This window comes from Dicentrarchus labrax, unplaced genomic scaffold (genome assembly GCF_905237075.1).
Source record: "Dicentrarchus labrax unplaced genomic scaffold, dlabrax2021, whole genome shotgun sequence".
NCBI classification, from domain to species: domain Eukaryota; kingdom Metazoa; phylum Chordata; class Actinopteri; family Moronidae; genus Dicentrarchus; species Dicentrarchus labrax.
Window position 1 is genome coordinate 4,925,796 of NW_026136715.1, and position 27,749 is coordinate 4,953,544.

The following is a 27,749-nucleotide window of genomic DNA, read 5'->3' on the forward strand; positions in this document are numbered from 1 at the left end:
CAGTAATATATTCAACATGGGTAAAGTTTCTCAATACTATACCAGCTGATAAACAAAAATGTAATTCTAAAACCGATAATATATTGTTTGTTCATATTACTGTAAACACATTAGTGACTTTTTGCCCTATGGTATTATTTATCTTCTAGTATTCATACTTGGATCTATGAATGCTGAGATAATGTTCAAGGTCACCTTCTACAAGATTGTTGTGGCTTTAGTTCATAAGAATTCATGATTCATGAGCTATATGTGGAAAAAACCTGCTGAGAAATTCATACAGTCACTGAGGTAACTCACAACTCTATATAAAGAAAGTAAGACTGAGGTCCTTTATTGGTTATGACCTTTGATCGCAGTCTCCGTGAGTTCTTTATAGAAACAGAATTCATTCAGTTGATAAACGAGATCAGATACAGCTGGCAATATACAAATTTTATTCAAACATACTTTCAAATTTGAACAATATTCAGTAGGATTTAACAAAGAGCTATTTATCTGAAAATCCCTATTGAATACAGTAGAAAAGAGTATATATAGGAATATCACAGATTTAAAAAAATATCTGCATAGCCAGAAAGAAGACCCACAGAACCCCACAGGAAACATCCTTGGCTTGTAAGCGAGGCTGCATACAAACATTAGAACCTTTTTCGTGCACTTTTTCCACACTTTTGCTCGTAAGCATTCAGTGAGACAGGTCAGGGAAAGAAGGGGAGGATGCCAGACAACCTGACTACACCCATGCAGGCATAACCCATGTCCACAGGACATAGTAGACGCTACACAGATATCAAACTCCTTCCATTCGTGGCAGCCACATCATCTTCTGTACGGAGTTACTTAATCATAATCAGGAGTGCTTTGTGAAATCCAAGCCGAAGAGGTCGATCGAACCATTTAACGTGGAGGTACAGATGATGGCAGCACACACACCATGTTGGTCAGGTGTACACAGGAAAACAGAGATATTTAATGAGAATGACACTTGATTTACCTGCTCATTTACCAGCCTCTGAAGCAGCACCAAAATGATTAGAAGATTATCACGATGTAAACATTTGTGGTTTTGATTGTATTTATGGGAAGGAGTAATGCTGGTAGATGATCAGTATCTGGCAAGACAGGAGTGTTTTTCTCCAAAAAGGCGAGTCAGGGGATGCAGAGCAGTTCTCCTCAGTCAGTCATATTGTAAATGTACAGCCAAGATAAGTTTCACAGAAATACGTGCACAAAAAAATACTTGAAAAAGTGTTTCTATAATATATATTTATATCATTATTGTCAGATATTATTTAACCCATAAAAGTACCATAAACATTAAAGTTTGCAATGATGATGCTGAAAGCAAAATAAACAATTGGGTTATTTTAAAAGGAATAAATTATAAAGATGATATATACACAAAATATTAGCATTAAGGATATTTACAATTAAGTCTGAAGATGCCAATTTATTTTGCTATACATGCTGTTTATGGGAAGGTTTTCTGGTCTGCCCCCTACAGGCTGGAGGAAGGCACAACCATACTCAGCACAGTGTCACTCTGATGCTCATTTACGAGAGAACAGAAACATAATATCTCCAGTGTACAGTTGTGCTCTAAGACGCACTAAATAGGGAAATGTGAAGGCTAATTAAAAACAGTCTTCATATTAATGAAGGTTAGAACTCAAAGGAGACATGAAAGAAGATTCACCTGATTTTAATTTGAATGCTTGAAAACAAATCAGCACCTCGAAAACCATGCTGGTGGGCCGGTTGGTGCTATACACAGGTGCGGGATCAGGTGAGAAGAAGAACAGCAGAATCTCTACTCCGACTCAGACTTCATTGTAGGAAAAGTTCAGAGTAGTAAAATACACTTTTACACAGTAGAAGAGAGTACAAAAGAGATTTTCATTGGCACAAAAATCCTCGCAGCAGAATTCTAGTCTTCTCCATCCTGAGACCGTTAGTGATCAGTAGCCATTAGTTGTGTAAGAAAAGTCACGATTAGAAAATAGAGAGACAGACGCCGCCTCTTCTCTTCTTTGTGTTGAGCTGTATGTTGGTCACAGCGATAAACCAATTCGTCTGATTGGTGAGTAAGTCTATACACTCTGATGGGAATCGAGGGTGTTAGTCTCATACAAAAATCTCACAGCAGTTGGGAAACTAGCCTCAATGTTGCACGGGGAGGGAGGGAGGGAGAGGGGGGAAGCATGGTTATTAAATAAAACCATTCACTCCAGTTGATCCAGGTTTAATAATAATAAAAATGTAAGACCAACAATATCCTGGCAAATTATTGTACGTCCCAAATAGCTGCTTCTTAGGTGGCAAAATGGAAGACGGACTCTGAGCATGTGTGTATCCCAAAGTAAATGTATTAAAAATAGACATCCTGAAGTTGAGCCTTCAGCAGGACAATACTTGTACCCAACATTCATTCTCTGGACTCCCATGTTCGACTCCCCCATGTCTTTTATGTCATAGTCTGGAGTCAGTTGCAGTGTTGAAGCTGCCAAACTACAAGATTAGTCAGGTGAATTAACACAGGAAGAGTGCATGGGGAATGTACCTAATGTATATCATTAGGGCGCCTTACAAACACAAGGAAGGTAGAAACACCTGCTTGGCTGTGTAGGGTGTTGGTTTGATTGACAGACAAAAGAACGTACAGTATGGTAAACTCAGAATAATACCACAGTTCAGTCTTTGCCTTTGCAAACATCCCTCAGAGCTGACATGTTGGAGAGCATGACACTGACTTTGGAAAGACGCAGGAACTGAATGTTGCTGATTGGTTTGATGTCCCACTGACACTCCTTGATGTCAGACAGTTACTGATTGTACCCAGAATGCAGTCGGCTTTCTGCCCCGTTGTACTGTACACACACACACACACCATCACACACACACAGCCTCACACATACACACCATCACACACAGCCTCACACACACACACCATCTCACACACACACACACACACACACACACACACACACACACACTCTCTGAAGTAGATGCACATGCTCAGTTTTGCACATGCATGAGGCATGCACATTTCCACGTTCAGCCCAGTTACAGGTTCTCTCCTGGCTGGTATTGAGGCTCCGTGGAGGTGAAGTAATCCTCCAGGAAGCCCTGCAGGTACTCAAAGGTGGGCCTCTCCTCGGGTTCTTTTCTCCAGCAGGTCAGCATCAGGTCATGCAGAGATTCAGGGCACTCTGCAGGGATCGGCATCCTGTAGCCACGCTCTACCTGGTCTAACACCTCCCGATTCACCATACCTGGCAGAGCAAAGACGTGAAGTTAGTAGCACATAATCAAAATTGCAATCGTGATTGCTTATAACCAATACACTCCTAGTCATAAATCTTTATGCTGTTAGACTGGTGGAGCATGACGTCAGTACGGGAGTCTAGGTGATAAAAGCAATGTGTGCTCAATCTAATATACACAGGTTAATCTCTCACACTTAACAATAGCCTAAAGAAAATGATCCTTGCCTGGATAGGGCACTCTGCCCTTAGTGGCCAGTTCAGTCAGCAGAACCCCAAATGACCAGACATCAGATTTAATGGTGAAGCGGCCGTACAGAGCAGCCTCAGGAGCCGTCCACTTGATGGGAAACTTGGCTCCTGCAAGAGTACAGGTTTATCAGCAAGTTAAAATTAGATCATTGTAGCACAGACTGAAACAAAAGCAGATCGCGCCAGCTGCATGAATCATACTGTTTTCTGGAGTCTAACACCTCATAACTACAGGCTCTATATCAGTAGTTCTCAACTCGGCTGCAGGGACCCAAATCTGAGCAGTCATAAAGATTATTAAAAGGGATGAGAAAGAAATGTAATGTAAACTCTGTTACATAAAATGCTTTTATTTTTGGCTAAAAATGTCCTTAAAATACTGGATACTTCATCCTCCTCAGACCTATACAAATCACTCTGGGTAAACTGCAATTATATATGACATTTTAAGAGGTCACAAGCTAGAAAGGTTTGGAACCACTGTGGTACTGCACACTGAAACACAGAGACTAGCAACACCCTCCTGTGGTCTTACCTTGCCTGGCAGTATATTCATTATCCTCTATGAGGCGAGCCAGACCAAAGTCAGCCACTTTGCAAACCAGGTTATCTCCCACCAGGATGTTAGCAGCTCTGAGGTCTCTGTGCACATAGTTCATCCTCTCCACATAAGCCATCCCTGAAGCAATCTGAGAGAGAGACAAAGCTTTGTGATTGTCTACACGGAGGGAAAACACCCAAGATAAAATTTTGAATGGATTAAAGTGCAGCCGTAGATTATTTGTACTGACCTGGGAGGCCATATCCACCAGTTGGGGGAGGCGGAGCATTTTGCCCATGTCACCTTTCAGGAAATCCAGTAAGCTACCTGTTAGCAGGGACACAAACTGCAGGTTAGTATAACACCATTGGAGCTGTTGTGCTACTGCAGGCAATCTTCTATTTCCCTCTATTTTTGTACTGACATAAAGAGGTTTATTTAATAAAATAAAGTTTCATTTTATTTATAGAAAATATTTTTAAAACATATTTGTTTTTGCTGGAAATAAATGACTCAAGGCTTGATTTGGTTCACTTCATCTGTAAGCCTCCATTCAGTAGGTAAATATACTTAAATGCCATTTTAACAAGCCTAGAGTTATTTGAAAAAACATAAAGAAGAACATTATTTGTTTCCTGGGTCCCTGTGAAAGTGTTTATATGTGAAAGCGAGATAAGTTGACCGTGCTGACCTTGTCCCATATACTCTGTGACGATGTAGATCGGTTCCTCAGACACCACAGCATAGAGCTGAACAAGCTTTTCATGTCTCAGTTTCTTCATGACCTGAGCTTCCTGGAGGAAGGCCTCAGGGGACATTGTGCCGGGCTTCAAAGTCTTTATTGCTACCCTTGTTGTACCGTTCCATGTTCCTGATAAAAAAGAAAAAAAGAGTAATCAGTATTGGTTGTTCAAACTCAATCAATTATCAGCTTGATGCTAATTCATGGTACACTGACCATGAGCATGAAAGAGTGTCACTAATGAGCAACAGCAAAAGCAAAAGCATTAAACAGAAAATAAAGAGACCCAATGCACTTTTTGGGTAAAGATTTTAAAGAATATGGAAGAATATCATTTCTTTATGCACTTTCGTCTTCACATAGTTTGTTAATATTTCACTTGAACTTGCGCCTTTTCAGTGAGCACTTTCTCTTTCTGTCTCTCTGTTCGGAGACAGAGTTTGTTCACGAAACAGATAAAAAATATGACTTACCCATCCAGACCTCTCCAAAGCAGCCCTGTCCAAGCTTGAGGTCAAGACGGAGGGACTCTCTCGGGATCTCCCAGGCATCCTTGGCTAAGCCCTGAGTCTGAGGCTTCAGTACAGGACAAATGTCTGTTAGAGTGTGACACAGCCCATCAGCATGCTCTGGGGGACACAAGAAAAAAGAGAATGTGTTAAAACAAAGGCCAGCTGCCTCCCCGATCACAGAATAGTCTGCTGAGTGTACAAGAAACAGACAGGGTAAGAAAGTAAGTGTTTTCTCATGTTGTCATTTTTATAAAATATAAAATATAAAAGAAATAGAAGCACTTCAGTCGTAGTGAACTCACTGCGATAGTGATTGACAAGCTGCTGCAGGTTGCTGAACTGTGTGCGTGATGTGATGTAGAAGCCTCCGCTGTCCAGCTTTCTGATCTTGTAATGCTTCACATTCAGCCCTTTGGTGTTGTCATAGTCCAATACAGACAGACAGTAGGCACCTGGAAAGAATAAGAGCAAATATGATAATGCATGATGTAGTCAAATGTACTCTAGTAGTATTTGATTCTAACAAATCTGATTACATTTTTAATTTTTAAGCAAATTACAAAAATATAAAAGGGATTTCAATGGGGCGATACAATGGCTTTGCATGGATATAAAAAAAGAGAAATTAAGACTTCAATATTTTGGTGACAGTGTGCTTTTTCTGCCACCAGGGGGCAGCATCAGTCTGGTGAAAAAAAAACCTGAATCACAGAGTGGCCCCAAGGCGATGCCTCCCCCTTCTCTGAATGTTTGAACTGGGTGATATGGCCTGTGGTTGTACAGTCCTCAGCTCCACACTGACCTAATTCTGTCGGGCTCACCCACCCTTTACCTCTCCACGGCTCCTGCTCACTCATCTACTTCCCTCCATCCCTCCCCACCTTGTCCCCTTTTATCATTCTATGCAGTGCTTACATACATATCCAATCATAGGAAACAAAGGGAACCCTGTAATGTACATGTGTATACAAATCACACACACCTACACACAGAGCCAGCTGAACCTGCAGGGACTGTGTCGCCGCCGCCGCAGCAGCAGCAGCAGCAGCAGCAGCCGCAGCAGCCGCCTATCAGAACTATCTCCAGACTGAGTCCCACAGGCGTCACATCCAACCTTTTCCCATCTGCCTGATTTGACTCTCTTCTGTACCCACACTGCCATACAACTGACACGACACAGCAGGGCGCACAGTTAACAGCAGGGTATCATGTCTGACTGCTAGAGAGAATTTGCTTTCTTCTTTTTGGTGCATTTTAGAAAGACGTGTCATAGAATTCAAACTGCGCTTCATGTTGAGATCTGAACATTTTACAAGTTCATAAAAAGAGAACATGAAGAAGACTACAGAAACACTGCTACATCTGAAAAAAATCCACTGGTAATCAATGGTAATAAAAAATAAAGTTGCAGCAAGTATGTTTTTCACAAATTTCCAGGACAAAATGTTCCCGAGTAAGACTGTTGATCAATACCACTGAATAATTAAGTCTACTTCCCCATGTTCTTTTCTATACTCTGTGTTAAAGAAAACTCCACTCGCCATTAGCACTTCAAGAGACCCCTGGGCTGTTGTTAGAGGAAGCCAAGAGTCATAACACTCCTCGGGGCCCTTATAGCATAGTTCTATTGTTTAATTTTTTAGAGTTTCAGTGCAATATCAAAATTATACTCCTGAAAAACTGAATTAGAATCAGAAAAATGTATTGAGTCGACGGGAATTTGTCTTAGATTGGGGAATATTAACATATTTCTTTGACAAAACCATAAACTCTTTTTCATTTTCAAGCATGTAGAGCAAGCTACTACCAATTTTTGGTACTTGATGTTAAGAACTACTGATGAGTTTGCTCCTTCGTACAAGGCTCCAAGCACTTACCTTTGGTGGTCTCACTCTCTCGCACCAGGAAAGTCCCTCTCCTGTTCTCTAAACTCAGCAGCAGCCTCTCTGAGTCACGGCGAGTGATTTTGCCAAAGTACCACCTGGTGAGGTCGAGAGAAGAAAAAACACGGGATACATGGGAGCAGGTTGGTGAGGGGAAGACGATGTATGTGGGTGGAAGAGAAGGAATAAGGAAGCCGGGGTGAGTTCGTTGCTCATGGTTTAAGAAAGTTCAGTGAAACTCTGTCTCTGCATTCCAGATGCATTGCATACTAATGCCTACAGTGCAACAGCTGCTTACCTGGACTCTAGAGTCAGTCTGAGATGACTGGAGGGGCAGGAGGCAAAAGTGAGAAATGGAGTTGTTACAGAAGGTTAGTCTGTGTGGATTGATTGTATAAGCAAGCAGGTTAGTTAGCATGTAAAGAGTTCTTCCAAGTTTTGGGAAATATGCTCATTTGCTTTCTTGCTGACACTGGGATGAGAATATTGATACCTCTCTCGTGTCTGTACGGTAAATATGAAGTTACAGCCAGCAGTTAGTTAGCTTAGCTTAGCATAAAGACTCAAGGGGAGAGAGGGAACAGCTAGTGGTGGTTTATGGGGGTTTATGTGCTGGACTATTTCTTGTCTGGGTGCAGTGACTCCAAGGAGTCTTGTCATCATCGTTAGTTGACTCCAGGAAGTTACTGTGCCAGACCAAGACATTGTCGCACACATAACCCCCTGTAAAATCACTCTTCTCATCTAACTCTCGACAAGAAAACAAGTGAGTGTCAAACTATTACTTTGAGTGCTTATTTTAAATGCACATTGAGATAAAAAGGAAGAAAAATTCCTAAGTATCCAACATTTGAGTGTTAATTCTTTCATGTGCTTGATGAAAGACAGATACGAGAGACAGAGCGAGGGGGGAAAAAAGGCTTACTCTTCTGCCTGGATGGAGTCGGATGGAGCCACATAATTGCTGGGGATATAACCGCTCTCTCCAGTGGTCAGGGAGCGCGCCAGCCACCAGTCCCCTTCTCTGCACAGATGAAATGATAACACACAGCTTCACCAGGGCTCATCACACATCCAAAGCACAAATAAAACACAGTCTTTCCGACTTCAAGGGCTGGGGTTCATCAAGTGTCTCAGAACATCATTTTGCATTTTTTGTTGCCACTCCAAACTTTGTTTTAGTTTGCACAGTAATTGAGCTCTTGGTTCCTGGAGAAGCTTGATAAATTCAAGCCCAGATATCTCTACTGTTAAAAAAAAAAAAATAGGAAGTTATGTAATTATATAAACAAACATGCATTCATGTGGGTATGACAACAGGGAAGGGATGGTGCTTGTATGCTACACTTCAAGGAGTGAGCTGCTGTAGCTTTGCAGCACTAGATACAGAAAGAAAATTATAGTTTGTTTACATGAATTTCCACCAGTTGACCTGAATTGATTATAGTGCTGCAAGGCTTCACACCAACTTCCCTTGACTACTGTACTGAGGGTTCATGGGGCATGGGCAGAGTTATGTGGTTTGTGCCTTTCTAGTGAAGTGGTATTGCTTCAGGTGACATACACGCAGGCAAACAAACAGGACATTCAAATACAATTCCAAAGGAGCTTCACAAACCTGCAGTTCACCTTCCTCCTATAAAAAATGTGATGGTTTGTGATGGAGAAATGGAAAAGAGAGACGAAAGGGAAATGGTGGAAAAGAAAAGGGGTTAAAGAGATACAGAGAGCACGTTATCAGCAGTGGAAGAGTAGCAGAGTAGACAGAACAGACTCATAACATGACCAATATAGTGCTTATGCTAAAGCTATGAAAATATCTTAAGTATTACATAACTTGGAGATAAGGGAGGCTCAATAATTAGGCAATAGGGGGCTTAAGAGAAAAACATGCAGTGGTTACAATATCATTATAACAAAAGCATCAGTTCACTGTGCATGGCTATATAATTCAACTAAAGCGAAGATGAGCCTGACTAATACCTAATTTGACTGTGATAACCTGTTAACTAATCTTAGAGATGGTTAATGGATTCTCGGTGTACTTGACCCAATAATGATCCAGGTCTTTGGCTTAAGGGGCCAGATGCAGCGATAATCCACTATTGTCCTCAGCTCCTGCCTTCTAGGTCAGCAGTTTGTCTGTGGGCTAGCGGCACTGGGGGTGCAGCACTACAGTACATGGTTGACTGCCCCTCTATTGATTCATAAAGCAAGTCCCTATTTTTAAAACAAGCATGACACCCCCCCCCCGTTAACAGGTTAAAATTGTACTGAGTAACTAGGTCTCACACTGCGTCTCCTGGTCAGGGGTCTTCAATAAAAATAACAATGTCCTTACTGAGGCACACTGAGCAGCGAGATGTAATCAGTCTTTTGTGAATGAAGCAAGAATTGTGCAGAAACGTGTCAGTTGACACAAAAATCAAGCTCTACTGAGGGAAGCTCGTTCCCATGGTTACAGGAGGTTTCAGAGAGATGACAAGTGACATGCGTTTTGGGGTGCAAAGGAGCCAGTCAGACAGCTGAGCAATAACTCAGACAGACAATCTGTGGACTTGTCGACGTGCAGTTATTCTCCATCTTTCACATAGTGTATGTGTGTTAAAGAGGTGTTCTTGGACTATTTTTGAGTTGTTTGTACATGTGTACGAGAGATGACAGGGGTTGATTAAAAAAAAAAAGGCATGTGATCATTATCTGTATTTTCCTTACGTGTTGTTGACTATCTGGAGGCGTTCACCCTTCCTGAAAGACAGATCTGAGGCCGTTCTAGACTCATAGTCATACAATGCCACAAAGGTTGTCACGCCTCCTATCAGGAGAGAAAATGTGGTTATTACCAAAGATGTACTGTACATACAGGGCATACAGTTAGAAACACTCACACAACAAACCACTACATCTAAAAACCAAGGCTTCAAAGTTTCTCACCTGCTAGTGTGAGTCTGTTGGGAGAGGTGACACTATTATTGTCCACGCCTCCAAAAAGGGCCAGCTCTGCGGTATTGGTCATAGACGGATTGCCACCGAGACCTCCATCCACAGTAGGGCTACGATTGGGTGTTAAGGACTGCTGATTTGAGTTGAGGTGGTGGCCGCCAGCCCCTCCCCCGGAGCTGAGGTTGGCATCGAGGCTGCGGGTTCGCTGGCCTACATCCTTGGGCTTACTCTTGGATACCCCCATGGCCAAGGCCTGTAGTGCATTCAAGGACAGAGAAAAAAAAAGTCTGTGAGACAGCAGATAAAAAAAGAAACTTCATTCAAATTTCATTTCAAGGCACTGTAAAAGATGACATAATCATTTTGCATCAAATAGACTTGCTTTCTTGTGTCATTTTCATAGAACACATTCTCTGGAAAAATTCCTCTGACTGCTACAAGACCAGACGCAGAAACCAGAGACGGAGTGGAGACCACTGCTCTAAACCCGCTGAGACACAGTGTCATGTAGACCACATGAACCAAAACTTCCCCACGGACGGTGGAGCAGCTGCTACTCCTCGTTTTCAACACAGACATGAGATCTGCTTCATCCCACTGCCACCAGCGGAGGACATACACACAGCAGACATGTCGCACATGCCTGCATGCACATGTGTCAGACACAGATGCACATACAGAGACGTGTTCCAGCATTTTGTGGTGTTACCGTCTTTCTTTTGCCTTGAAGCCTTGATAATTTAAAGATGAGTCTGTTTATTTATTTAGTAAAGCTCAACGCATCAAACCCAATTCACATTCACACTGATTTAGTAAAGGTGGAACTAAAAAGTCATCATCTTTTTAGTAAATCAATTAATTTTTCAACTGATTACCAACAATAGTGACCCCTAACTATGATAATCATTTAAGTTATTTGCAGAAGAACTAGAAGCTGTACTCAGGCATGCTAAGTTTAGCAGATGTAACGTTGACCATGTTCACCATCTTTGTTTAGCATGCTAACATTAACTAATTGGCACTAAAACACTAAGTCCAGCTGAGGCTGATGGGAAATAATAATGATATGAACGCATTAGCAAGGAACATATGAACAATGGGTTTATCAGAGCTTGTTTACTGAAAACAGATGCCTACTGTTGTAGGAAAAAAAGGCGGAGATGTGAGTGACCCAAAGTTAGAGGCCAATAAACAAAACAATTGCCTGAAAGATGCTAAAATGCTCTGCAGCTTAGGGGAAATGCAGATGATAATTCTCTGTGTTTTCATCACTACATGTGACCCCGTTCACAATAGTTCACACATAGCTTCCTCCATTGTTAATACAGAATTTATTGATTTAATTGAGGGTGTTGCAATCAGCAACTACAGTGCTAGACGACACTGAATCCTTCACACTAGTCCCTCAACAACACATTACTTGAACAAAGCTTTTATTTGTTTCATGTTGCATTACAGTGACATTTCAATAACGGACAAAACAGACCAAGGAGGTCAAGAGGGCAGTTTTTGATTGTTGTAGCTTTTCTCTGTATCTCTTCATCTCTGAAGCTTCCCCGCCTACTCTGGCTCATGAAGTAGCTCTAATATCAGATTAGTGCGGGGAAATCATTACACTAAGCCAAGTATCATTTAGGGACTCAAGCCTGTGCTATCATGGACAGATATAGCCACGGGGGTCCACTAGGAAATGCTAATTCACACACTAAAACACTAAGGTGGGGTAGTTTGGGAGCCCCGCTGATAAGCAGACAAGGGTCAGAGTGCATATGGGTAGTGTAAAGCTACTGAGCCTTCGGCCGGCATGCCCAGCCTCACTGTTGCTATTTAGGAAGCCATGCATCTGTTGGATGTAACATTGGAGTCAGCCAATGCGTGAGCCCACTCTCATTCACAAGAGTCTAATCCTGAACAGGAGACAAGCTACAGTACACAGGCTAGCAGGCATACTCGCAGTGAGAGCGATGCAGTGACATATGGTGGAAAATGTGTGGCACAAAGAAGAGCACAGTTTGCTAACCACGCAAGGGAAATTAGTGAAGCTGTCACTGGTTCTTGTCGGTCATTTTTGATGCTTCCTCAATGCCCTCCACCCCCCCCCTTATTTCGTAACAGAATGGCAATATGGTAGGAGAGGGGAAGCAGATGCAACATAGGAGACAAAGGCTTACTGGTGTGTTTTCAGTCAGTTTAAGTGATTCTTATGGATGTACAGTAAGCACATGTGAGTTGATCCAGATGAGCACAGATGCAGCTCAGAAATAAATATTAAAAAACAGGCAGAAAGCTGCAGCAGGAACAATGAAAGGAGCATAACACGGGGGTTCATTTTTGGTTGGCATCATGAATGGGCGAGAAGGGGGAGGAGGGTGAGGAAGTGAAGAGGGGTCAACGGGGCCGTACAGTCGATAAGTACCCCCGGGGCACGTCTGCATAAAGGGGGGCGCATCCCACTGAGTTTAACAGTGCGTGCAGGTTAACACACAGACACAAGAGAGCAGACACAAAGATGACGGGTGGCTCAGGGAGCTGCTCTTTGTGTGATACGCCTTCTCCCCGAGCAGACTGGTGTCATGGTTAATAAGCCATCGGAGGCAGAGCACAGCGGAGACGCTACCTTGGATGTGTAAATGCCTTCCCCCGTTTCACACAGATGACGCTTTCACAAAAAAAAAAAAAAAAAACGAATGTCCCCTCAATGAGATAACCAATAAGATGGGGCTTAAATAACACATTGTGTGGACAGACCATTGCTAAATAATGGCGAACATGCTAGTTAAACAGCAGCTGTCCATGTAACACAGCATCTGAAACACATGAAAAGGACCCATTTTAGCCACTCACAAAATTTCAAGGTTGAATAGAATTTGGTTCCTTTGGCCAACTGTGTCGTAATACTCTGACCCAGACTGCGAACCCAGACAAATACGCTGAAAACTCCTGGAACACCAAACAGAGCATTAACAGAGTCTCAGGCCTTTCTTCACACTCAGTTTCCAACAAAGCCATCTTTTGTCAGCTCACAGCAGGCGACATAAACAAGACACAGAACTGGCCTATGGCTTGCAGGCTGCCGGATCCTTGTGTATTTTAGCTTTAACAGCCTGCAGGAAAATATGGGCATGAAGGAAGTTGTGAAGTGGAACAATGTCATGTTTCGCAGGAATTATGTCTATGTGTGTAACATCAGTAGCTAATAAAAACGGGAAACTGATTCTAGCCTAGTAGGGCTGAGGTACTGTAACAACCACCTACTGTCTAAGAAGCACAGCAGCATGAAAATCCCTCTGGGCAGGCGGGGTGGCTGGTTGGGTGGGGGGATTTGCTTAATTATGCATAAGATCTGACAATGAATTCCAAATCCTTCAAGTCTCCTGGGCTTTTGGTAAATGGGAATAGTCTTTTAATATTGCTGCCGGGGTTGTTTTCCCCTTACAGAAGGCTGCATATCCCTCTTTTGCTTGCTTTTTACATTTTATGTGAAAAGAAAAGAATTACCATCTATGAATGGTCCTCCCATTGAAATAACAGAAAGGATGTGGTGTCATTCATCCATTAACAGGCTTTACCGATGGAGTCTTTGTCAGGGCAGGATCGTGACACTGGTCCATTTCCCCAAACAACACAGGCTTTGTAACGAAGTCTACTGTGCTCTGGTTAATTTAAAAATATCGTTTTATCTTTTGGGAGGGATCAAATAGTCATGAACATCAAAACTGAACAAGCGTGCTTCAGATGTTCTGTATGCAGGCTTAATGAGAGATTTCCCACTACGAAGCTGAAGCAAACTCAAAGTAATACTGAGGGAGACGGTGAAACGCTGCTATGTGAGGAGGCAAGTCAGGACTTGTGTGTAGCAATGACAGTTACAGTAGACCCCTCATGTCTACCTCACAGTGCTTGTTGCTGTTGGCCTGTGGACTAACACATGGATTGGGCATGTTCTGACAGTCTACCTTCACTAAAAGACCAGAGACCTTAATGCCTCAGGCGACAGGTTAAAGGTCACAACTAAGCTTTTGCCGTAACGCTATAATCACAACAATGAAACTGTTGTATTAACACTTCGTCACATTGTAGGAATAACAAGTGCTCCTGCATAATGACAGTTCTTTCTCCCTGTTCACCTACGATGATGGATCACTGAGGGCAAGCACTGTGGGGTTAGTCTGAAAGGTTTTTTCCTCTGACAAGTAAGATGAAATACCTACAAAAGAATGAACAGCCATGAGTTTAAAAGGAAAAATTCTTCCTCTTTTTGTTTACTAAATCACGCCCTTGGAATTATGAGGTTATATCTGGCTTTCTTGTCAAAGATTAGTTATTAAAATGACAAGTTCTTAACAGTTTGTGTAGATTTATTATTACTTTTATGCCTTAATGGCTTTATAATTTGAATAGAAGTAAAGTAAACTGGGCTCCAACTTGTAAAGCTCCAACTTATGAAGCCAGTGCTTGGAATGTAAAAAGAGGGGCCGATCAGATTCTGCCTCAGATTGTGTTTACGGTTATGGCACAGTCACGCATGCACAAATGCACATGGTCCTTTTTTGCTATTGGTTGAGGCTGCGACTTCGAAATTAAAGTTCACCAAAGCTGAACTCCACGTGAAGAAAAGAGGTGAATTTGCTTATTTACCATTATTTGCCACTATGCTAGAAGGCTTGCATTTAATTAACTTTTGTTAGAAGAATTCATGTTGGCTATTATTAGCAACACAAAGTTCTGCCAGGTTCAGACTACACGATATCAAAGTGGATCACAACTGACGCCTCAAGATGACCTGCCAAAAAGACGACCATGTCAGAAATTCTTTAGCCCTCCGAGACAAATTCCACGACACATTTGTGATGCTGACCAACACGAGCAAAGAGGGTGCTTCCGTGCATGACTGTAAACGTAGCAAAGATGGAACTGTGAAACAGGAAAAGTCACATTCATTTAATTTCTTTTTTGGGATTTCCCGAAGACACTATCATACAGCATCAGACTCTATCCCTTTACCGAAAACATCACACAGGTTGTGAAAGACAGCAAGCTGTAACTGCCGGACACTGTGTCCATCTTAATAGACAGACAGGCAGACAAAAACATCACGTAGTCTGAACTCGGGTCAACCGGGACTAGTTTAGAGATGACAGCAATGAAGAAGAACATTTTAATATGCAGAAATTTAGCAAGTTCTAGCTGCTAAACATCTGAATAATCTGATGCTAACTCTACCAGGCCCCTGACTGGGTTTGTGTCTGTTTATAAGTCGTGTACTTCAGCAGACAAACAGTGATGGTAGTGATTACATTCCAGGCTCGGACACTGAAGGCCCAAGCCTGACACTGTAAAAGCAAAAGTAAATTTAGGATCAGGAAAGAGACCCAAAGCTTGATAATATGATCCTGAAGTGAGCCGAATTAACATTAAGTCTCTATGGGCCTCCTCTGCAAGTCCTCTTGAGCGAGTTTAGTGAACAACAGGTGCCTGACTGCAGGGAGATATCATCCTGTTTTTATTGCATTTGCATAAGCAGACATCAAACGTTTAAAATGGTGTGGGTGCGTGTATGCTCTGCTCACGTGTGCCGGACAGAATGAACTCAAGCCGACGGTTGAACAGGCTGTACTCAAAATCTGAATAGTGCAAACAAACTCACACTTGACCGATTTCAACGTCATTCCAGAGCGGTTTTCCATTTGACAGTGGTACAGTAAAAATAAAGAACCGCATGTCGAGGAGACTGCTCATAAATACCAGTCTTTAAGCGTTTGTCTCATTGGATTGAAGGGGGAACAACTGATGTAGTTCAGTGGACAGGAAGTATGTATTTGCCTACAGGGAGTGTATACGAGTGTGTCTGCGTGAGCGAGTGCATGTGATCCTAATGTCAGCCTGGTGGATGTATTCCTTCATCTCAATGCTCTTTATGTAATTACTACGGGGGAGGAAAGTGGGGAGGCTTTGGCTCCTGCGTCAGCGGGCCACCAATCGTAACATAATCCGACCCTGCTTGTTCTGTCCAGATTATCAACATCTATTCCCTAATCTTATTCGCCAAACGCTGTGATGACATTCCATCTGGGGCCTGCAAACAACACGGGTGTAGCAATGACGGGACAGGACAGACTGGTCAAACCACTACTGCTGCTGCTGCTAGCCCTCCAAGCACTTCTCTTATCCTGTCTCAACAAATACATCTGCTGTGGGAAAACGAAAGGAAAAAAAAAAAGGGAGCACCTAGAGCGGTTCACAAGTTAGTCTGTTAACGGTCATTATGTACCACAACAGGTAGAATGGTTCCTGGTTCTCAACAAACATGGGTTATTGTCATCTTGTTTCTCTTCTCTTTCAGCAAACATGAATAGAGGAAATGGCTGCATAGCTGTGTTTACACACCAGTGTTATCCTCGCACAGGTTTCAGAGACTGACTACTAACCCTCCACACTTGCCATTTACTTAACCATTAGGTTGATCTTTACAAAGAGCTAAGATAAAGTAACACAGAGAGTGTGTCATAAAGCTCGTGGCATTTCACCTCTTTTGTGTTGTGAGCACACACACACACACACACACACACACACACACAGAATCAAACTGTGAACCACTCGGAGCCAGAAAGCTCCCGGCGGTGTTTGGAGGTCTGAAGGTAAACACACGCCCCCGATGGCAGAACTCTGCTGAGTCCTGGATAAAGCATGTGTACCGATCCCCCCCCCCGTGCTCCTGTCACGGACAGACACAGGGATGGGGAGGTGGTGAAGTCAATATTTACCGCTCCATACAGACACACACACACACACACACACACACAGCCCGGCCGTTGCCATGGAGGCGATTCCAAGCATTCCACAAACCAACAAACTGCACAGATGTAGGATAGTTGCACACAGACTTTCTGGGCCAAAACACTCGGAGAACGCTGCATGCCTATCTGATGAAGAAAAAGGCAAGATTAGCGGAGGCCTCGTCTCTCTAAATTATGTGGGATGTCTGTCACTTCCTGAAAGCATTTGGGAGAGAAACAAAGGGAGGGAGGGGGGGGGCAGAAAGAGAAAGTGACAGAAAAAGAGAGAGAAGGTGAAATCTCCTGATGAAATTCTTCCCATTGTGATGTTTTTCGGTTTTACCACAAGAAGATTCCCATAAAAACATCATGTTTACCCATTTTTTCCCGCAGCCTCTCAGGAGCCTGCAGTACTCTGGCTTCTATAATAGGATCAGAGGCTGTGAGCCCTTATCCCCTTCACTGTGTGCTTGTGTGTGTGTGTGTGTGTGTGGATTTCTCACCACTGGTATTTTTGTTAAAAAGTGACCTACAGTGTGTTCACATCACCTTTTGTTTACCAAACGCCACAGCTAACGCAACCTTAAAATCATATGACATCTCTGGACTCACAGAGCCGAGCAGCTGGCCGCTCTATCTTAAACCCCATGCTTACAGAGGAATTTTTTTTTTTTTTTTGTCCATTTCCAAACAACAAACACTGCTGGCACCAACTGTAGGTTCATGGATTTTCTGTTATCCCTTGTTCCTAATCTGAGTATGACATACATCAAATTATTTTGGGATTGAGGCTCAGTAAGAAAATATCTGGGCCATTTTAGATGAGGTGATGTCTTGGCTTTTGCTAAAGGAAGCGGTTAAAGGGAGAGAGACCCACTGAAACGTGTCTGTTAAAGGAACAGTTCAACATTTTGGGAAAATATGATAATTTGCTTTCTTCTTGCGAGGCTGGACGGAAAGATCGAAACCACTCTTAGCTTAGCTTAGCATAAAGACTGAAAACAGTGAGAAACAGCTAGGTTGGCTCTATCTGGCACCAACATATACTATACAACTATAAAACATTATTAATTACAAAGCGTTATTTCTTGTGAGCTTGTGACTTATGACAAATATTTTTACACGTTATGCAAAGCTAAGCCAACAGGCTGGTAACTGTACCCTCTACCCCCCTTTCACCCCCTCTCTCTCTCTGACCTACCCCAACCGGTCGAGGCAGACTGCCGCCAACCTCGCTGCTCGAGATGTCTGCCGTGCCTTTCGCCAAGTCCTTGCTCATGGTGGGAACCGTTGGGTCTCTGTAAATAATTTTATAAGTAACACGCTCTAGACCTGCTCTATTTGAAAAGTGTCCCAAGGTAACTTTTGTTATGATTTGGCGCTATACAAATGTAATTGAATTGAATAATAACGGACAGATACGAGAGTGGTATTGACTCATAACAAGAGAGTGAAGAAGCAATTCCCAAAATGCTGAACTATTTCTTGAGCAGAACAGGAAGAGACCTTTGCCCCGATTTTTAATTCATCTCCATTCATTTCCTTCTTTCCATCTTTCTTCTTCTCCTTCAGCTCATCTGGATTCAGTCCCACCCACTCCATCCCCTACATTATGTCAAAGCCCACAAGGCAACACTCGGGCCCAACACTTCGCAGTTCCACAGGCAGCACTGTGATTATAAATGGCGACAAAGCCACTTCACAGTGAGACACATCTAAACACGTCACATTTCGTTGAAAATCCAGAGCTCAGACCAGTCCAGTCACATGTCGTATGAGCAGTCATCAGTCATCCACTGAGCCTGGGTGTACATGTAAGTTCACACACACACACACACACACACACACACACACACACACACACACACACACACTGTGGTTGTCTGTGTCCTCTTCCCACACGTCATTTATGGTGCAACAACATTATCTAAGCATAAGTGAAACCTCTGAGATTCTTGAAACTAGTGACAGTATTGTTACCATTCAGTGTGGCCTTCATACAGTTACAGTAAGTGCCAACTCACTAGCACAAAAAGTAATCACCTGATATAACGTAGACCTGCGACTAACCTTCCTAGACTGGGTGTGACGGGCATTGGTTAGAGGAGACAGACAGAAGACATTACTGTAATTTCCTCTGCTTAGCTAATCGGGTTTGTTGCAAAATGGCAAATAAATTCCAGCACATTAACCAATAGTTACCATTACACAGAAACATTTAACAGTTTTGTGTTTATAAAGGAGGAAAGAGGAAGCATAATGTCAAACATTAAACCAATTGTGGGCAAATGAGCCTCATGTTAGAACACATGCTCTTTGTTTTATTGCCCAAGGTCTCTCAGCTGTTCCCTTGTCACTGAATACAGACACATCCAGCAGCAGCAGCCATCTCTCCTGCTGAAATCTATGAGATCTGAAGCAACTGAGGCAAGCACAGTACAGTGAGTGCCATGAAGGGACCCGCGGGTGTTCACTGTATTGTGTTGACAGTGTGAGAAGTCTCTTATTGTTCCTCTGTGGCGTATTAAATACAGAGAATAGACAGAATAGTTTACTACTGCATTGGCAAAATCCACAGTTTCTGACAAACATCCAGGTTGTGCTTCTTCTGAGCTTCACTCTGACATCAGCCTCGTATCCTTTTCTCTCTGCACCCCTGCTCTCATCTAAATATGGTCATTATGTGAACTGAGACTGATGAGCTGTGGTCATGTGTTCAAACAAAAAGCGAAGGAGAGCGAAAGGGGGAGCGAAATGGAGGGAGAAGAAAAAGATAATCCTTTAGGGCTTTGGCTTTCTTTATTTCCCCCCCAAGTCTTACTCCTTCACACTCCGTCTATCCCCCTCCCTCGCACTCTTTCCCCCATCATTTCTCCAATCCTTTCAGGAGATTTCCAGAGGGGAAATGGTGGAAGTAAAGGATTTCAATTCCTCTGATGTGTCAGCCACATGTCACGTGAGGAGGAAAAAACATCCTTCTTCTGCTTCCCAAATATTAGTGAACTGGTAGTCAACTCAAAGAGGTGGGGAGACATTCAAAAAGACACTAGAGACACAGCATCAAAATGCACTTCAGATCTTCAGCAATATCTGATGCGCTTAGGTTTGAATGCTTTAGAGTAGCTATATGTCGCCTACAGTGAACTCAAGCTCTGTGATAGCAAACCCTTAAATTCACACCCTCTCACCACATTTCAAAGAGGCAGCATTTGATCTACTCAAGTCCACTGAGACTCCCAAGAACCTCATGCTTCAGTAACTAATGGCTTTCACCGTTTAACTTCTCATCTTCACAGCAAGGCGGTGAGAGAAATCCCTACAGACACAGAAATCTAAGGCCTAACCCAGAGGGAATTATATATATATATATATATATATATATATAAATATATAAACATATATATAATACATAGAGGAGAAGTCTTATCAATTATTGCTAATCAAACATGAAACAGTATATACAGTATAGGGCCACTAAACATAACTGTGTAAACATGTTCAAATATGAGAATGTAAGCCAGGTGTGCATGTTTGTGTCGGTGCATTGTGGCATTCCCAGGTTTGTTGCAGCAGTGCGACTGAGCCCAGTCATGGTTGAGGAATGCAGAGCAGAGGAACAGGCGAGTTTCAACTCCTCTCCCGCTCGCACAGCCCAAAGCAGGAATGTACGGGGAGCAGGTAGAGACACCGTCCGCCCGGGATGTTCAGATGCCCGGGTTGCCCCGAGCCACACACGCCACCCATCCCAAAGCATTCCCTTTACCATCTGTCAGGGAAAGGAAAAGCAGCATCGAGCAGCCACGTCATGAGAACAAGAATGCGAGTCATGGTCGCGACACACACTGTGGTTGTTAATCCCGCCATGAAAAAGCTCTGGACCAGATTGTGCTTGTTGTCAACACAAAATTAATGCTGAGGGTGTCATGCTGAAGCTGATCATCAGCTGAGTCTACCATTTCTGAAAATCTCTATTATCAATATTTATAAAGATACATTCGACGACACAAAACAGAATATTCAAGTTCCTACAAAACATTTTAATAGCAGAGGAAACAGCACAACCTCTGTGTTTATGTGCAGATGCGGAGGTATAAATAAAGCATGCTGTATCAACATTTCTATTGCTGCTTTGGCTGCATTCAAACTGAAAACAAGACACAAAGATCCCTGCTTCCTTGGAGATAGACAAATAAGAGCAGCAGAAAAAAAATCAGCAACACCCACCAGGGTTTGCCATTAAAATTTTAAAATGTGCTCATGTCACGCTTCATCATCAAAACATAACTGCTCCGAGCGATGACATTTCCATAACAGATTGGAGGGCGAGACCCCCAACACGGGAGTGATTTCCTCCATGTCTTTTAAACCACCCCTTTGTTCAGAAAGCCCTGATTTCAATATTCAAATGTAACTCAGCGGGGCGGTGAAGCAGCGAACGAGACGCTGACTCTGAGGCAATCAGCAGAGAGGTGCGGTTGGAGCTTTCTATAAGGATACAGATGGATGGGTTCACCTAACTGCCCCTGGTGAGAAGGAGGAAGATGTCCTGTTTCTCATCCAGACACACGACAGGTCAGTCAGGGGTCAGAGCCGAAGGGAAACACATCCTGTACTTCCTACAACATCTGCCAGTGACAAACAACTACAACACTGACAGGTCACTGGTACAGGTTCGCTAAGTAAATAGCAATAAAGTTGCATTTAAAAGCACATAGTTCTACTACAAAATGTACAGCAAATAGGTGATATATTATGATGGAACATTCTGTAATAATAACACAGCTTCTCATTGGAATTCATGCATAAAGAAATAAAATGTTGCTGTTTGCTTGTTGCACCAATGTCAATGGATTAACAGCTCCAAATGACAGGAGGTGGAAAGTGAACATATTTTAAAACACCAATGAGTGCAGAATGTTTGCTCCAAAACACGCACTGAACTGTAAAGCCCAATTTGAAAGTGAGAAATCACAGCACTTGGCAAAGTAATCACTGAGTCACTGGTATTGTTTAGCAACCTCCCACAGATATATTATGGCCATTCTGTGATATGAGACTGTAAAAACATTACTTATTGCCCCTTTAATATTAATGCAGGACCATGAACACAACTACGTACATGCATCAGGCATTTAAGGCTAATTATTATTTTCATTATGGATTATTCTATCAGTTATTCTCCTGATTTGTTTGGCTTAAAAAGTTCTTAAACACCACACCTGTGTGAAATTGCTTTTTGTGTTCGATCAACAGTCCGAAAAACCCAAAGATATTCAGATATTCATGTCACATAAGAAGCACAGTTGAAGAACTGTAACTAGGTAATGCTAGGCACTTTTGCTTGAAAACCCCCCAGACAATGATCGAATTAGCTACTGATTAATTTTAGATCAATGAACAAATCAATTAAACAGATAATCATTTCAGCTCTAATCAAATTACGACCATTGGTAAATACAGTAATGATTTAATTCAGGCAAATTTCAGTTCATTCTGATTCTGCTTTTCAGTGTATCATGTGTCTCAGTGTGAGGCTGTGAAATCAGTATCGTATCCTGTTATCTGGTTTTCGGTCAGATTATAAGATCTGAGCTTAAGGCAGAGCTCCAGTCTGACGGGGTCCATCATCCCTGCACATACACGATCTGCATAAAAACTCCCATGTCAACATATACTGCAGCGATTCTCAGAGGATGGAGAGCCTCATGTTTTGAGAGGGGGGAGTGCAGCATGTGCTCTTCCCAGCATCTCATCATCCTGACCAGACTCGCACAGCTGCGCCTACACAAAGCCACACATAGAGGCATCTTTCTAAATGCCAAAGACGCTTTTCCTGTCACAAGAAATGTGCGCGGAGCGATGGGAATGAGGGTGTGAGAGTGATCGCTTTTCCACAGAGGCAACAGTGGGTGGATTGAGTGGAGATGCGTGGCCTGTGTCACCCTGGCCCATTCCCAGAGCAGAGGGACAGGAAGTGGCCAGGGATCCTGGGAGGAGACAAGCCCTCCTCTGTTAGTCTGTATCAAACCACTATCTGATACTTCATTCAAATGGCCAGCAAGCACAGGCCCCTCTGACAGAGAGCTTGGAGGGATATGTCAGAGCGTTTCATTTGTGCATCCTTATCATTCAACTGCTTTTACTGGCAGCCATGGCACTGTGGCTTTGTGGCTTTATGGTTTAACGGTGTATACAGCTACTTCTCTCCTGCGATCACTGATTCTGAGCGGTAACGCAATACAGCGTGGGCTACAAAGTAGGCTTAGCAGGGGAGTGAAACATGCAACCTTTAGGTTAACAGCTGGCTAAAGTGTACACTGTAAGGAAGGCAACAATAACTGACACAAAACTAGGCCACTGACACATAAAGCCTAAACAGAGAGAGAGAGAGACAGACAGATAAAGGCTGACAGGATGGTAGAGATGTGAGACAGGGAGAAAGAGTGAGAGAACAGGTGGCACTGGCATTCCCATGCTCAGCCGTATGCCCTTGAAAGTAGCTGGGCACTAATTAGCACCAAATCTGGGCCAGAGCGACAGAAGTTTAGTATCTGCCACATGAAAAATTCAAAGGCCTTTGTCAGCGGGAAGCCATCACAAATCTCATGCCCCCCTTTCGTGTATACAATCTCTTTCTCTCCGGAGTGTATCGCACATCTCATTGGCAAACTGAAGAGGGGTTGATGCTGGCAATAGACAAGTGTTTTGTTTGTTAAGTACTCCAAGGCCAAAAGGGAATAGTGTGTTGTTTCAACAAAGAAGAGGCTCACAATTACTACTACTACTGACTCGTTTACAGTCATCCTCTGTCCTGCAATTTGTGAGCAATCCTTTTTTTTTTTTTATTTGTTCCTCTGGCCAATAAGCTAGTTCCTCTTTATAGTATCACAAACAAATACAATATGTCCTCAGTGCTCAATGCCATATAATCCTCATCTGACCTAAAGGGAAAGTGGGACACTCACTACAACAAATGATGAACTGTTCAATGAAACTGCTCAGTTCGCTCCAGTGCGGTTAAATGCAGAGGCAAATATACACATCACTATCAAAATACTTGGCTGGGAAGCTTGAGAAACAGTCTCTATAGACCACCTCTAAATGGTTCCCTTCCATCTCTCTGAATAGGTTGCACAAAGGCAATTTTGAAAGTGGAAGCGACTTGTCTTAAAGCTGCCGATCCTCCAAGGCCGGATAGCTGCCGAAACAAGCAGTTCATTGATGCCAGGCCCAGTGTATCACCCTGACAGACAGACCACTCCAGTATAAGGGGGAACAAAGGGGCCAGTCCACAGCCACGTTGCCAATTAGCAGGAATTTCGGCCTCAAGAGCCACTTTCCACCAATCTCATTGGAGCTGACAAACATCTACGGCTTTCACTGGAGGGCATTCATAGGATTCCAAGGAGCATTAGGTCCCCTCTGTGGAGCCTGAAATCTGGCAGTTAGAAAGTACAATGGACCATCTCGTACCACTTTGAGAAACACTTCTCACTCGCTGGTTGGTTGCATTGCCCGGCGCAGAATGCATGCAAATAGGCTGGTGAAACAGGCAATGTGTCTTGGCTTTACGGTCGCATTCATCACTAACCGTGCACCCAACGTTCGATTGAGCAGAATGTATGATAAAAACAAACAGCATGCAACACTGGGCATCATGCATATCCTGGGGTGCTTACACGCAACAGCGCTTCATCCCCAGCGTCAGTCTGCACGTCATTGGCCCAATACAAAATCTAAGGATATTGAATCCATGGGATATAATATGTTTTTGCCTGCCTGCTGCCAAACATCTTAATTCCTACAGGAAAATACTAAAAAATACAAGCAAAATCTCTGGGGGATTAGTCTAATGCACAACTGATAATCAAATATTATAGCAATTCTATTATTATTAAAAAAATTACTGATGCCTCTCTGAGATATGTCTCTGGCGAAATGTTTCAGATTTCAGAAAGGATTACAGAGACAGAGGAAACAAGCTGGAATTCACTGTGGGTTTATACACAATGTTTAGGTTTTTAAAGCATGTCAAAAAGCACAAAAACAATACACTGCAATGGTGGTACAGCAAGTTCAAGTGTGTGTGTCTGGGGTGACAGCGCAAGAGCTGTAAAAAGAGTAATAGCTCAACTGTCGTGATAGCAAATGTGTCATGCTGTAGCGTCTCGCACTGACTCATCCTAAAGTGTCTGAGAGTAAATCTGGTCTAGACGTTAAACTAGGTTCAATTTTCTAGATAGAGGACACAACAACCTAAGTTAGCAGATCTGTGCGGTGATCCTGGATCAGCAGTCCAGCTGGGAGAGTCAGGGCAGATGTGTACAGTAAATACAGAGCCAATGAATGGTCACAATGTTAAGACACTAACAATATATAAGGATACGGTCTGTTTCTATATGTTCAAGGACATGGCTTACCTCAACAAATTACAGACTATACAATTACTTAGAGGTCTATGGATACCTTTTCTATTATTAGTTACCACCACATTAGAGTCAATATTTGGGCCTTTGACTCACGTTGAGTGGGAGAGACTAATCCTAAGCATATGACAGCCATGTCTTTAAAGTGTGTGGGATCCCGGGGGAAGGAGAATCTGTGGCATTTTCAGTGAACCAGCAAAAAGAAATGTTTTAAAAGCAAAAGGATATTTACAGTGTCCACCGGCTCTGATCTTCTCACTCACACATAAAAAACAGCACAAGTACAGCAGGTAGCCCATAAAAAACTCTCACCGCAGAGCAACTACAGCTGCCAGGTTTCAGTTTGTCTTGTGAAGGCTTCCACCCAGGGAGCCATTTCTCTTCAAATTGAGGATATGCACAGTGGGAAAAGAAAGCGCTGTGTGATGTGATGTATGTAGCCTAAATCAAAGGCTGCAGCTTATATTTTACAAAAGCTCTCATGATGAGTCACTATACAGTAACTCTCAGACTGGGCTAGTGCCCAAACAGTGGTTTTGGTGAATGACAAAGTGAGAAAATTACAGTGTGACCTCCATCCACTGATCATTATTAACAAAAGTATTTGCAAATATCTCTCTCTCTCTCTCTCTCTCTCACACACACACACACACACACACACACACACACATACATACATACATACATACACACATACATACATACATACATACATACAGAGCAGAGCAGGTGATTATTTAGGTCATACAGGAGGAAAGATGAGTCTTAAAGAAGGGTCTGGAGAGGTTTATGTCCATCTACATCTGGAAACAACACAGTCATTTGCTGCACTCATTTATTTTTAATTAACCCTCGTCTGTCCGTCTGTCATTAAGTCACTCGCAGTGAAATAACAAGTTTAGGCGACTTACCCTGACGCGCAGGCTGCTGGAGATTTGGCGTTGACTCTCTTCTGCCGATCACACAGGCGGATTTCGCATCAAACCATTAATGAACTGATTAGAGAAACCCCCCAAAAAGCGCGCAGATCCTTAAAATCGGGGCTTTGGAGCGGCGGTGACAGCAGCAGAGACGGTCGGTGCCAAAAACGAGCGACAGACGGACGATGAGGGATCCCATTCAACTGGAGGGGCGGCCCGGTGAGGTCATGACGGGGAATGACTCCGGAGCTATGAACACATTTTTCATTAGAGGCTAAATCAGCTGGATTGAAGCAGAAATACCCGATTTGCCTATCACACGCCAGGCTTTACGCGTGGAAACCAGCCGACAGTCACAGCTCCTGTGCAGGAACATCCAATCCTGACCAAAACACTGGGATGTGATATTAGAGGCAGGCAGGGGAGGAGACTACAGCGCATTGTCAAGCTCTGATTGGTTAGATTGTTTTATGCACAACTGAAGCCTGATTTGTTGAATGGCGTTCCGTGGAAGTCCCTCCTCACCTGAGGCTGCAGGTTCAAACGTGGCCTCAATGCAAAGTTATTTACAGTGGTGGAAGGAGAAGCTTCTCTCAAGTAGAAGTAGGAAATACCACAGCGTGTGCAAATGCTCTGTTATAGGTAAAAGTCCTGCATTCAAAATAAGTACATATGTACTGGCATCTAAATTCATCCATTTCAGAATCATATTTATTATATCACTGGATTATGATTATTGATGCATTAATTGATAATCGTAATAATACATAATATTGTATTTATTTGATTTATATTTCGTATTAAGAATCTAAATTTGCAAAGTAACCTAACTAAAGCTGTAAAAAATAAATGTAGTGGAGTAAGAAGGACAATATAGACTAGAAGTAAGCATCATAAAATGGGAAAAATACGTAAAATATTTTTACATTGAGTAAATATACTTAGTTACATTCCACCACTAGTAATTTAATAGTTTTAATTTGTTGTACATCATGCCAAATATAACAGAAAAATAACATTTTATGAACTTTGTAATTGAAAGTTGTCGTTCTTCCTCTATCAGAAGTGTTGAGCATCTACTGTAACTGTAGCCATAATGTAGATTAGTTAAGCTAAAATGAATGCCTTATTAAGATACATTGTCTGTGTGATAGAGACTATGTACATAAATGCTTTTAGTGTCTGGTGATTGCAGTGTTGTACCTGCAGATGGAAATGAGCGAATGGCTAAATCTGTTGTAAATCATCTCTTCTCATTTTGAGATGAATGTTCTTGTGCATGGTTCCTTATTTAATAAAGACTAAAGACTAAAAAATATTGAATGTTTGTATTAAATCAAACATGAGTCTAAGAGAGGCCTTTTTACTCCTGAACTTGAATGTAAGAAAGAATAAACATCTTTTCTGTCATTCTGTGGCCCAATCGAAGCTCATACAGTATACAGTGACATAATGCTGCCACCTACTGTTCAAATGAGGCGAGGGGCC

The 27,749-nt window shown here is 42.6% G+C and overlaps 1 protein-coding gene across 4 annotated transcripts; it reads right to left on the bottom strand.

Moving 5' to 3' along the window:
* Positions 1-420: 420 nt before the first annotated feature.
* Positions 421-26,667, bottom strand: src (v-src avian sarcoma (Schmidt-Ruppin A-2) viral oncogene homolog). Of its 4 annotated transcripts, XM_051426338.1 has the most exons (14): positions 26,253-26,667; positions 10,131-10,392; positions 9,912-10,011; positions 8,815-8,832; positions 8,122-8,220; positions 7,495-7,521; positions 7,191-7,294; positions 5,616-5,765; positions 5,275-5,430; positions 4,751-4,930; positions 4,310-4,386; positions 4,054-4,207; positions 3,495-3,626; positions 421-3,275 (listed from the first exon to the last, which is right to left on the bottom strand). In XM_051426338.1, exons 2-14 carry the CDS (start codon positions 10,381-10,383, stop codon positions 3,067-3,069), a joined length of 1,659 nt encoding a protein of 552 aa, XP_051282298.1. In that variant the 5' UTR covers positions 10,384-10,392; positions 26,253-26,667; the 3' UTR covers positions 421-3,066. The 4 variants fall into 4 exon arrangements, with proteins under 4 accessions (XP_051282298.1, XP_051282299.1, XP_051282301.1 ...); XM_051426339.1 differs by lacking the exon at positions 8,815-8,832 and having other exon boundaries at positions 26,253-26,666; XM_051426341.1 differs by lacking the exon at positions 7,495-7,521 and having other exon boundaries at positions 26,253-26,666.
* Between the last annotated feature and the right edge of the window lie 1,082 nt (positions 26,668-27,749).

What these genes read in the sequence shown, in the direction of transcription:
- src (XM_051426338.1), bottom strand. Translation starts at nt 10,383, where the DNA reads ATGGGGGTATCCAAGAGTAAGCCCAAGGATGTAGGCCAGCGAACCCGC. An exon ending in CTTTGGAGAGGTCTGGATGG is followed by an intron (nt 4,931 to 5,274) that starts GTAAGTCATATT and finishes CTTTTTTATCAG; the next exon opens with GAACATGGAACGGTACAACA. An exon ending in TGAATATACTGCCAGGCAAG is followed by an intron (nt 3,627 to 4,053) that starts GTAAGACCACAG and finishes GTACTCTTGCAG; the next exon opens with GAGCCAAGTTTCCCATCAAG.